At 40.4% G+C, this 12,305-nt stretch overlaps 1 protein-coding gene across 1 annotated transcript in view; it reads left to right on the forward strand.

The window, feature by feature from the left end:
- The window catches only part of lama4 (laminin, alpha 4), a 48,575-nt gene that overhangs the window by 29,984 nt on the left and 6,286 nt on the right, over positions 1–12,305 (forward strand). The window contains exons 18-28 of the mRNA XM_020611516.1: positions 3,374–3,559; positions 3,735–3,874; positions 5,237–5,401; positions 6,168–6,313; positions 8,872–9,034; positions 9,130–9,263; positions 9,694–9,865; positions 10,212–10,343; positions 10,454–10,596; positions 11,730–11,859; positions 12,127–12,264. Of these exons, the coding sequence (XP_020467172.1) occupies positions 3,374–3,559; positions 3,735–3,874; positions 5,237–5,401; positions 6,168–6,313; positions 8,872–9,034; positions 9,130–9,263; positions 9,694–9,865; positions 10,212–10,343; positions 10,454–10,596; positions 11,730–11,859; positions 12,127–12,264 (1,649 nt within the window). The remainder of the gene's footprint in view (positions 1–3,373; positions 3,560–3,734; positions 3,875–5,236; positions 5,402–6,167; positions 6,314–8,871; positions 9,035–9,129; positions 9,264–9,693; positions 9,866–10,211; positions 10,344–10,453; positions 10,597–11,729; positions 11,860–12,126; positions 12,265–12,305) is intronic.

The following is a 12,305-nucleotide window of genomic DNA, read 5'->3' on the forward strand; positions in this document are numbered from 1 at the left end:
TGCAGTCTGCACTGCAAGCACATTAAACTGACCAGTTAACAGCCTGAGCTAGTCAACCTGTCTCCACTAAACATTTCTAAACAACAAATCTCTGAATATCTATCTAACTAAGAAATAACCTAACACTAGCTTCAAAGTGAGTTTACTGTCTCCGCTTCACAGCTCCCACACGGCAAACCGGCTGGCTCCGTCAGCGAAACTTTGCCACAGCATCCGTACTCGGCCCTGGACAAATTTCTCCGTCCCTTTTTCAGTCTTTTTTCTAACGCCCTCTTTTTTCTCCTTCTTTTCTCCTCCTAACTCCTTGCAACTTCTTTTTTTTACACAAAAACCCCTCTCCCCCAATCACAGCAGGTAACACAGATTGCCAGATTCCTTCGACCAATCACATTACTCATGACTGCGTAAAGAGGGTGACCCTAGTGTGGTAACCAATACAGCTTTCCCAGAATTGGCATTTACAACACAAATACAATTAAAACTGTAGCTGTAACAACACAAGCCATATTCATTTGTAAGAAGCACCAGCCCAGTATTTGCCAACGGGCTACATAACCAACGTACTGAATGGGATCCACAGGACAGGACAGGACAGGACAGGACAGGACAGGACAGGACAGGACAGGACAGGACAGGACAGGACAGCGTGGAAATCACAATGACATCCCAACACGAATAACGGTATATCCATAGAAGGTATGTCGGTATAACAGAGGAGCCAGAGGTTAAAATAAGGTAGGGAAGTCATTACAGTAACACACCTCAGCTGTGCGCAACAACCCGTGAGTTACTAATTACAGCAAACGACACAGCTGAGGTGCTGGTCCCACAAAAAGGAAAGAGCAGGAGAGAGAAAGGCAAAAGAGAGGCAGGTCGCGCTGAGTGGACCTGACAGTGTGCGGCCATTGAAAATGTGTTCTGATATACAGTATGTTCTTCACACAAAATAAGCCAAGGACTTCAAGTTTGAGCCTGAAAAAATAATTTATTGTATCTTTTTTCTTTGGATAAAAATTATAAATGGGTGTACTGCACCCGAACAGGGCACAATGTTTGAAGTGAAAAATTGCTTTATCTGAACCGCAGAAGAATTATGTTCTCTCAACTCAGAGGTATCTGGGTAGCAGCACAGGTATATTTTCCTAGGTTTTATGATGTACTAATGTCCCTAATACTCTGGTTAATTTTCTAATTTTATACAAAAGAAATAGTTAATGGCTTATCCAAACTGGCAGGAACACTGCTGGGAAAGACATCGACATTTTTATCATACCCATCCACTTTTAATTCAATTCCAGTTCAATTTAGTTCAGTTCAATTCAATTTTATTTGTATAGTGTCAAATCACAAAAAAGTCATCTAAGTAAGGTCTAGACCTTACTAATATTACTATTATTATAGAGGGGAAAATCCAACAAACCCCCTCCCACTTGAGCAAGCACTTGGCAACAGTAGGGAGGCAAAACTCCCTTTAATGGAAGAAACCTCTGACAGACCCCGGCTCTCAGTAGGCAGCCTTCTGCAATCAATCAAACAATGGGAAGGTAGATGTGACTGTTCATCAGAGACGTAGAGTTCCAGAGCCAAGGCTACCTGCAGAAAGGTACAGGGAGAGAGAGAGGACACACTACAGGAGAAAGGAGACACACAGTTAGTGATGAATAGTGGTAGCATATAGATGGATGGAGGGAGAGGAGAGGAGAAAAACTCAGAGCATCATGGGGCCCCCCCAGCAGCCTAGGCCTATAGCAGCATAACTAAGGGAAGGCTCAGGGTCACCTGATCCAGCCCTAACTATAAGCTTTATCAAAAAGGAAAGTCTTAAGTCTACTCTTAAGGGTAGAGAGGGTGTCCACCTCCCGAACTGAGACTGGGAGTTGGTTCCATAGTAGAGGAGCTTGATAGCTAAAGGCTCTGCTTCCCATTCTACTTCTGTGGACTCTAGGAACCACAAGTAAACCTGCACTTTGAGAGCGAAGTGCTCTGTTAGGATGATAAGGCTCTATGAGGTCTCTAAGATACAATGGAGCCTTGTCATTAAGGACTTTGTATGTTAGGAGAAGGATTTTAAATTCTATTCTGAAATTTATAGGGAGCCAGTGGAGAGAAGCTAATATGGGAAAGATATGATCTCTCTTGCTAGTTCATGTCAGTACTCTGGCTGCAGCATTTTGGATTAACTGGAGGCTTTGTAGGGACTTAGTGGGACATCCTGATAGTAAAGAGTTACAGTAGTCCAGCCTGGAAGTAACAAATGCATGGACCATTTTATTCAGAATCACTTTGAGACAAGGATGCTCCTGATTTTGGTGATATTGTGCAGGTGAAAGAAGGCAGTTCTAGAGACTTGGTTTATGTGTGATTTAAAGGACATATCCTGGTTGAAAAGATTCCTCACAGCAGTATTGGAGGCCAGGGCTATGTGATCTAGAGTAACTATATAATTAGACAGCATATTTCTAAGGTTTTCAAGCCCAAGTACATGAACTTCAGTTTTAGAAGTTTAGAAGTAAGATATTACAGCTCATCCAGGCCAAATTGACCTGATTTATCTGGGTTCACAAATAAATATAACTGAGTATCATCTAGCAATGGAAATTTATGTTGTGTTTCTTAATAATATTGCCTAAAGGGAGCATGTATAAAGTGAAGAGAACTGGACCTAGCATAGAGCCCTGTGGAACACCATGACTAATTTTAGTCTGTGTCGAAGATTCATCATTAACATGAACAAAATAGAATCTATCTGATAAGTAAGATTTGAACCAACTTAGTGCAGTTCCTTTAATCCCAAAAACATATTCTAGCCTCTGTAGTAAGATGTTGTGATCAGTGGTGTCAAAAGCAGCACTGAGATCTAAGAGGACAAGTATAGAGACAAGTCCTTTGAGGCTTGGAGGAGATTGTTGGTGACTTTCACCAGTGCAGTTTCTGTATTATGATGGACTAAATCCTGAATGAAAATCTTCAAACAAAGCATTCCTGTCACATAACTGCTTTGCAGCAGCTTTTTCAAGGATTTTAGAAGTAAAGGGGAGATTGGGTATTGGTCTATAATTAGCTAGAAGACCTGGGTCAAGAGTAGGCTTTTTGAGTAGAGGTTTAATTACTGCAAGTTTAAAAGTTTAGAGAACATAGCCTGTTAGTAGAGAGAGGTTGATTGGATCTAATGTGAACATATTAGAAAGACGTCTTTGAGCAACCTGGTTGGGATGGGGTCCAAGAGACATGGTGATGATTTAGATGAAGCCATTGTTGAGGTCAGCTCAGAGATCTATAGGAACACAATCAACTACGATATGTTGTACATTCTGTAGAGTTTGACATACTGTATTAGAATTAGCATTTTCTCATTCTTTTCATCCATTTCCAGACAGAACACCACAGCGTCTGGAGTTTACCCTGAAGGTGGCTAAGGAAACTCTCAACCACTCAGCAGAGGTCCTTCAAACCATCACCCCCATAAGCAGCAAGGCTGATGAGTGGGCCAACAACATGAGGAACAATGAATACTCCACAGATGCTTATGTACAGGCTGTTGACTCTGCTGGGGAAGCAGGTATCAGATTCAGGGCAGCAATACTTCAGTATTTTCAGCATGGAATAACCATGTATGAAACTGAGTAACTCAACATGTGTTAACTCTATTGGCTATTAAATTGAATTATCCACTTTACCAATATTTTCATAGTAAACGGATAACAGATTAATCCTTAATTAATCCTGTTTTGCAGTGAAGAACCTGAATATGCTTGTTCCTGAGCTGCTGGATAAGCTGAAGGTGGTTGAGGAGAAGAAGCCTGTGAACAATGTGACCACCAATATCATGAGAATCAGAGAGCTCATAGCCCAGGCCAGAAGCGTGGCCAAGAAAGTGAGATTAATGACTTTCAACCATTGATGTAATTATGAAAGCTGAATACAGAGCTGCCTCTGAGTTTCTCAGTGTATTTTTCCAAGTGGCCACTTGCAGTACTGCATCACAAAATCCCCTTGTGGCCCAAAAAGCATTTTCTTCATAGGCTACAAAAAAAAAAGCCGGTAAAACTGTTGACAGGACATCTCAAACTGCAAACCAGTCAAACCACTCTTCATATTGTGCATATTTAAAACAAGAAGGTTTTATATTTATATTAATATTAATGAAAATATTCTGATGCTACAAGTAGTCATTTTGCTTTAAGTTAGTTTTTATTTATTTGGTTATGTAAAAGGGGGTGTATTTCAGATGATTGGTTTTGATTGGCAGCCCGATACCATGGGTCCACCTGTAGCCGCTACCTTGCAGTGTACACAATCTGGTTGCAAAATGTATTACAAAAGGACGATGGCAGGTCCAGTTTTTGCAACATTTTGGTTTAACTTTTGAATAATGGCAGGAATGTTGAGGCATTATCCAGCTTTATGCACGGCCTACATCAAGCTAGCTCATGCAGGTACTAAGAAATGTGAGTGGGTCCCTGAACATGACAAAAATAATGTTAGCATTGCTAAGCTTACTCATTCTGAATATTATATTTATATATTAGCAAGTATGAACTTCATGCTGTTTATCATTCTGTATTTTTTCAAAATTTTTCAAAATTGAGTTACAAACTATTTGACACTGTAAAATCAAAATAAAAACAATGTGTGGTATAGAATAAAATACTCAATAAAAATATGCTAAAAGAGTTAATTAAAAAGAACTATGAAATTAAAGAGTTAAATGTGCCAAAGAATGGGTGAGCATTCATATGGAAGCTCAGTATACAAGGATGTTTAACTGTTATTTTGTCCCCAAAGGAATGTAGGCTTCACTTAGAACAAGCTGTGTAAATACAGGATTATTTACCTGTGTAATTTATCATCTGCACAGGGTCAGGCACCTCTTGGTGTTCTTTCCCCCCTCTGGAATATTACAAGCATAATAATGTGGTGCATTTTCTATTCTGAAGCTGTTAGCTGTTACCTCCATATCCACGACCATTAAGTCACACATCAAAACCCTAAGAACACATCAAACAGATTACCAAAGCCTAAGAAACTTTGTGCTATTTTTCCCACAGCATAAGCCTGATTAAACTCTAGGGCTCTGAGCAGAAAGTGAGATGCTAATGGCTAACAAGGATACAGTAACATTTTCCATTCATTACTTTTAATAAATTAATTCATGCAGTTTAAAGCACAAAACAGCTCATACTGAGCTCAACATAAGCTCACAGTCATTCTGGTTCTGTTATGTTTTCTATCCCAGGTCCAAGTGTCCATGAAGTTCAATGGCCAGTCTTCGGTGGAGGTTCATCCTCACAGCAACCTTGAAGAACTGAAGACAGTGACATCCATTAGTATGTTCATGAGAGTGGACCCTGACAAAGATCCCATAGAGGACCGTTTCATCCTGTACTTGGGAGACAGAAACGTGAGGAAACATGGAAAAAGAGAAGAACTGGTTGCTCTGCCATTTGCTGTCATTAGTTACAAAAAAAAAATGTTTACCAGGCAGAATACTAAGTAGATATCGATGGGACCCATGACATCAAGTTAATGCACGTTTGGGAAACAACTAAGGTTTCTGCATTCACCTCCCAAATCTAAAAATGTGTAGAAACTGGTTTATCTGATGAATTAAAGATGGGGTTTGATCATGTGGGTATATGGACCTGATCTGCTGTTAAAACCTGTTGTGATCATGGGAACAGTCATTTCTGCTCTCTTGAATGTTGTTGAAAGTGCACATTTGCCCTCTTCACAAGGTTTCTAAGAGATGCCTGTGACAATAGAGCATGTGTGTGCCTTCAAAGTCAGAGTTCATTTACATAAATACCGTTAGTCCTTTGAGCCCACTGTGGCACAGAAACAGTACAGCTACCCAGTGTGAGGCCTTGCTGTTCTTTGTAATGATATTTCATCTTGGGGATTTCACTGCCTCTGTAATGTCTGCATGCTTTTCAGTGTGGAATAATGACCTCAGCATGAGCACTACTCATGAATGAAGAATGTTTATGCTTTTGAAACCAATGTTTTTCAAGGTAAAATAATAATTCCCTTTATGAAACTCATAGCACAGTGGTGAACCATTGTCAAGTGATGAACAAAGGCCATAATGTGAAAATGAGCAGAGTGTGATGTAATGATGTAAAGCCATGATGTAAAACTCTGATGTTTTATGCTCTTTATGTTCTCAGGGTAGGAAAGACTACATGGGTCTGGCTATCAAGAATGACAATCTGGTGTATATATACAACCTTGGGGGTGAAGATGTTGAGATCCCGCTGAGTTCAAAGCCTGTCAGCCAATGGCCTGCTGTCTTCAACTACATCAAATTAGAGAGGTAACGTCTATTAATGAGCTGTAGGGGGAAACTGTGGGTCTCATGCAAGAACCATTATACAGTTGTGTACAAACTTGTTGGTACCCCTCCGTTAATGGTCACTGAAATAACGTGAAACTGACAAAAGTAATGATAAATAAAAATTTACTGAAAATTAACTAATGAAATCAGCCATTGCTTTTGAATTGTGGTTCAACAGAAGCATTTTAAAAAACAAACTAATGAAACTGGCCTGGACAAAAATGATGGTACCCTAGAAAGGATTGAAAATATTTTGACCATAGAGACAAGTTAAACTAAAGTGTGTTCTCTAATTAGCATCACAGGTGTTTTCAAACTTGTAATCAGTCAGTCTGCCTATTTAGAGGGTGAAAGGTAGTCACTGTGCTGTTTGGTATCATGGTGTGTACCACACTGAACATGGACCACAGAAAGCTAAGGAGAAAGTTGTCTCAGGAGATTAGAAAGCAAATTATAGACAAACATGTTAAAGGCAAATGCTATAAGACCATCTCCAAGCAGCTTGATGTTCCTGTGACCACAGTGGCACATATTATTCAGAAGTTTAAGGACCATAGGACTGTAGCCAACCTCCCTGGACATGGCCGCAAGAGGAAAAGTGATGACAAATTGAAGAGACAGATAATGCGAATGGTAACCAAAGAGCCCAGAACAACTTCCAAAGAGATTAGAGGTGAACTCCAAGGTCAAGGTACATCAGTGTCAGATGTGTCAGATCGCACCATCCGTCTCTGTTTGAGCCACAGTGGACTTCATGGAAGACGATCAAGGAGGACTACACTGTTAAAAGCAAATCATAAAAAAGCGAGACTGGAATTTGCCAAAATGCAAATTGACCAGCCACAAAGCTTCTGGGAGAATGTCCTTTGGACAGATGAGACAAAACTGGAACTGTTTGGCAAGTCACATCAGCTCTATGTTCACAGATGCAAAAATGAAGCATACAAAGAAGAGAACACTGTACCTACTGTGAAACATGGAGGAGGCTCGGTTATGTTCTGGGGCTGCTATGCTGCATCTGGCACAGAGTGTCTTGAATCTGTGCAGGGCACAATGAAATCTCAAGACTATCAAGGCATTCTGGAGCGAAATGTGTGCAAGTTCCTCCTGCACACTGTTCAGGCTATTTCACTGACAATGGTGGTGACACACCAACAAAGGCAGTGAAGAAGAAGACTGCAAGGGATGTGTCTGAAATCAATCATCCTTCACTGCTCCTTGTATGAATGATAGAATCTCAATAAATAAATAGAATAGACTATCATTTACAACACTGACTAACCATTGTTATTTTGTCTCACTAGTGAGTGATTTAAAGTTGCATGCTAGTTTTGACATAAAAATGTGATGCATTACATCATGAGATTGAGAGCAGAAAGTAGTGTTCAAGCTATGAACACTACTATTTTGTCCCATTGTGTAATTTTTACACAACACAGAATGAATACATTTACAAACACAAATAAATAAACAGATAAAATAGTAGACAGTAAATGCAGTACACTATATAGTAATAGAAAGTGGTGTCAGACACAGCCATGCTTTGTACTGTAAATATTAAATGAGGAAGGAAATTCACTCAACATGTTTGTTAGATCTGAAGAATCCTCACAGTACAGTAGGTTTTAGTGAGAACCACTGACTATAAACATAACCTTAATGTGTGTAAAAGAAATCACCACTGGTCATCTTTAATATTTGTACTCTATTAATCATCATCACCATCTTAATCATCAAAGTCTCTTTACAGGTGATTCATACGCAGGTACATCCTCTGTTCCATCACAAAGTGTAGCATATTCCTACTGTATAATGTTCTCTCATCTATATCATCTATGCTCTCCATCTAAGCCATGGATACCTTTGCTTTAGCAGCTTTTAGGATCTAGCTTTATGATAATTTCTCCTTTAGTATAGAACAGCTGTAGCTGACTGCTTTCCTATTGCGGGTTGCAGCGGAACTAGGTCCAACCCCACTGGACGAGAGGTTGCCAGTGTGTCACAGGGCTGATATTGAAGCACAGTGACATTCACTCCTATGGGCAATTTAGTGTCATCAATTAACCTCACCTGCATGTCTTTGTACTGTCGGAGGAGGCTGGACTACCCGGAGCAAACCCACGCAGACATGGGGAGAGCATGCAAACTCCACACAGATAGGCCCCGGTCAGCCGGCAGGTTAGAACCCAGAAGCTTCTTGCTGTGTGGTGACAGTGCTGCCTGGCTGTATTATTATTTTTCAGAACTCTTTGGGTTCCTGATTTTGAACAGCAGGGCAGCTCTATAGCATGAAACAACATTTTTGTGAATGAAACTTGGAGCAAGTAGTCTATGTAGAACTTTAGGGGCATGGATTATGCTAATGATCAAATCTCAGTTGAAACACCTGTATGAGCAAGCTTTAAAAAATATAAGGGATGTATGATATAAGAGTATGAAAATGTGGCCTATCATCTCACATACAGTACATCTCTCAAAACTAGACAGCAAGTAAAATGACTTTGGTCACTCATGCTTCTTTGTGTCCCTGTGTGCAGGCTGGGCAGACATGGAAAAGTCTTCCTGACCATCCCTAGTCAGAGCTCCACGGACGAGCAGAAGTTTATCCAGAAAGGCAAGGCTCCAGGCACTGACTCGCTATTTGATGTTGACCCCAAGGATATAGTGTTCTTTGTTGGTGGTGTCCCACCAGATGTCAGGGTAATGAATCTTACAGATAAAACTTGATTTAATAATTGTTGTTTTTCCTAAATAACTATATACAGTATGACTGTGCTTCCTTGTTTTAAAACTAGCTACCACCGCCTCTGAGTCTTGCTCCATTTGTGGGCTGCATTGAGTTGGCCTCCCTGAACAATGATGTAATCAGTCTATATAATTTTAAGAAGACTCACAAAATGGATGTGGTTACATCGACACCATGCCCCAGGTACACATTTTCATGGCAGTATTAACTCACCTACAGATTTCCTATTCAAGTACAATGTACCCCACAGACTAAAGATTTAGCTTGTGGTGAGTAAACACAACTAGCGTATCTGTACTGCATGAGCACAATATAAACTATAATAATAAAATCTGACAGAGGAGTGAAAAATTTGCTAATCTGCTGGTTTGGGTTTAGCTGATATTGTACATCTATGGTGCAAATTTGCCATTAATTGCAGCACTAACAGTGACTGATATTGATTAAACTTGAAACTTTTAGCGTCCCTAGTAATCTAGCTTTGATAGGCTTCTTGTGTTTAAGTATGATCCCAGATAGGGTGTGTGTGAACTGAGATGTTGCTGCATCGGGCAATCTAAATTAATCATACAAGCTGCTGTTTATAGTATTACATTTGTCCTTCTTCTCTCAGGTACAAGTTGGCATTCTCACAGAGTCGCATTGCCAGCTACCTGTTTGATGGAACAGGCTATGCACTCATCAGCAATATTGAAAGGAGGGCCCCATTTGGTGTTGTCACGAGATTTGATATTGCAGTACGAACAGTTGCAAATGAGGGGGTCATTTTCCTCATGGTCACAGGGGTACGTCTAAAAACTCAAATTCTCCTTTTAGATTTTGCATACTAGCATCTTGAAAGGTGTTTTTAACCCTGTATTAACCATTTTGAGACACTGGCTATATTGCAAGCAAGATCTTCATCTTGATGCCATGCTGAGCTCCTGGATACCAGGGGTTAAACATGTTTAGATAGAAATTTGTCCCATATATTATACATTACATACAGCGTACAGGCATTTGTATCATATACTGTAAGCTATATTCCCTCACACTGACTGTGAGAAATAATGAAATGTAGAAGCTTCTGTAGTTTTTGATCATCAACCGAGATACTGTAAATGTTAATATAGTATATTTTCTACTTTGCAGGATAAGTTCTTCCTATTAGAATTAAAGAATGGCTTCCTGTGCCTAATTTATGACTTTGGCTTCAGCGATGGGCCAAAACGTTTCGAGGATAACTTACCGAAGCTGCAAATAAATGATGCACGATATCACGAGGTACATTTGACTCAACTAAGTTTACATGGCTGGGCTGAATCAACCTGTGAACATGTGAATGCAGTAATGTACATGTCACTCTAACTGTTGGTATTGGGACATTTGCACAGGTGTCAGTCATCTACCATCAGTCTAAGAAGGTCATCCTACTGGTGGACAAGAGCCTTGTTAAATCTATGGAGAATCCAAAAACCACTCTACCATTTTCAGATATCTACATAGGTGGGGCTCCCTCAAACATCCTCAAATCCAGGTGAGTTAAGTTTAGTTGCAACCAAAAATGTGACACTAAATACAGCAAAGGTCTCCTTCTAGGAAGTGTATTTACAGTGCATTTCTCAGGTGCTGACATTACTCTTTTGATTCCCAGAGTGGCAGATAGAGAGAAAATGATGTAATTTTTTTTCAGTGTCTGAAGGCCATATTTACAAAGAAATTCAGAGGCATCTGTATATTTTTGTCCTGCCGACTGACAAGCATGAGAGGGTCAGAATATTAGGAACACCTCTGAATATAATGTAGTCCACTACAACACCACCTTTAACTATGACCTCAATAATGAACATATAATTGAATTTATCCATTTATGACAATCTCACCAAAAACTGAAACATTTTGAGCTTCTTAAACACAAATTTTAAGGCAGAAGTGTTGCATTGAAGTGTGTACAGATGTACAGGTGGTCATAATGTTATGCCTGATTGGTGTATAACTTAGGGCATATATGTGACTTTTTGGGGAGTAAAGCCATTTTCAGATATGACGTGATATGTGCTGTACTCGCCGCGAGGGTTGGGCTTGGCACAGGGGAGGAGGGCACACATTCGCAAATCGTGCCCATGTTGAGCACCAGGTGCTAGGTGACCAACATGCTTTCCTCAAGGTGGTTAGCAGATATTAACAAATTTTTCATGCAATGGGCTTGAATGCACGATGTATCTATCTACATGTCAGCGAAAAGCTCTGGTTTTAGTTGTATTGATGAGAAGGAGGAGACGAGCTGCAGTAAAGAAGAAGAGGTTGTGGGTCCACCAAAATCAGCTTCTCCTCCATTTTCTTTGTGGTCTCTCAGGTTCTCTGCAATTGGATACATCGAGGTGTAGTCACAGAGTGCTAAGCCCAAGTTAAACTTTTTTAACTTCAGTGCAGTGCGCAGGGAGAGCTCACGCCAACCTGGGCTGTGCCAAACTGAGCGCAGCGCGGATGTATTCTTGCGCCGCGCAATACATAGCTGTAAACGGCTTAAGATACTGTAGGTAAGCCAGACTTTGCGATGTGGCGGCATAAGGGTGTTTTTGCTTACATACTGTGGATACTTTGTCTAGTGCAGCATAGAATTTCTCTGTAAGAGGTTGACAGTACTGTACATGTACTGCATAACAACAGGCCGGAGCTGGCTGCTGTGGTCGGCCTGAAAGGCTGTGTGAAAGGATTCCAGTTTCAGAAAAAAGACTTCAACCTGCTGGAGGAGCCTGGCACCATTGGGATCAGCAGCGGCTGCCCTGAGGAGTCATTTGTAAGCACACCCTCCAGCACTCCACACACTGTTACTGATAATGCACTGTGTATATTTGTCTGGAATCAGTAGCAAATACATTATCTCACAAACAGTCACACACACATTGGCACACACAAACACTTTACTCCTTACTGAAATAAAATAATTGGCTGTTGTAGTTTAACAGCTTTCACATAAATCTCATTGGAGGATCAGTGAGCTGAAAGTTGTAGAGCAACTGAAAGGTAGTAGTTCATTAAAGTGAGATATGTTTTATTGTGACAGATGTCTCATAATGCCTATTTCACTGGGGCTGGTTACCTGGGATCTACAGCAAAAATATCACCCTTCGACAACTTTGAGGGAGGCCTCAACTTCAGAACTCTACAACCCAGTGGACTTCTGTTCTACCACAGTGAAGGGGTACATACAATTCACTGTCTTTATTGCAGATCTATTAATTG

This window comes from Monopterus albus, unplaced genomic scaffold (assembly GCF_001952655.1).
Source record: "Monopterus albus unplaced genomic scaffold, M_albus_1.0 scaffold114.1, whole genome shotgun sequence".
In the NCBI taxonomy this organism is placed as follows: Eukaryota; Metazoa; Chordata; class Actinopteri; order Synbranchiformes; family Synbranchidae; genus Monopterus; species Monopterus albus.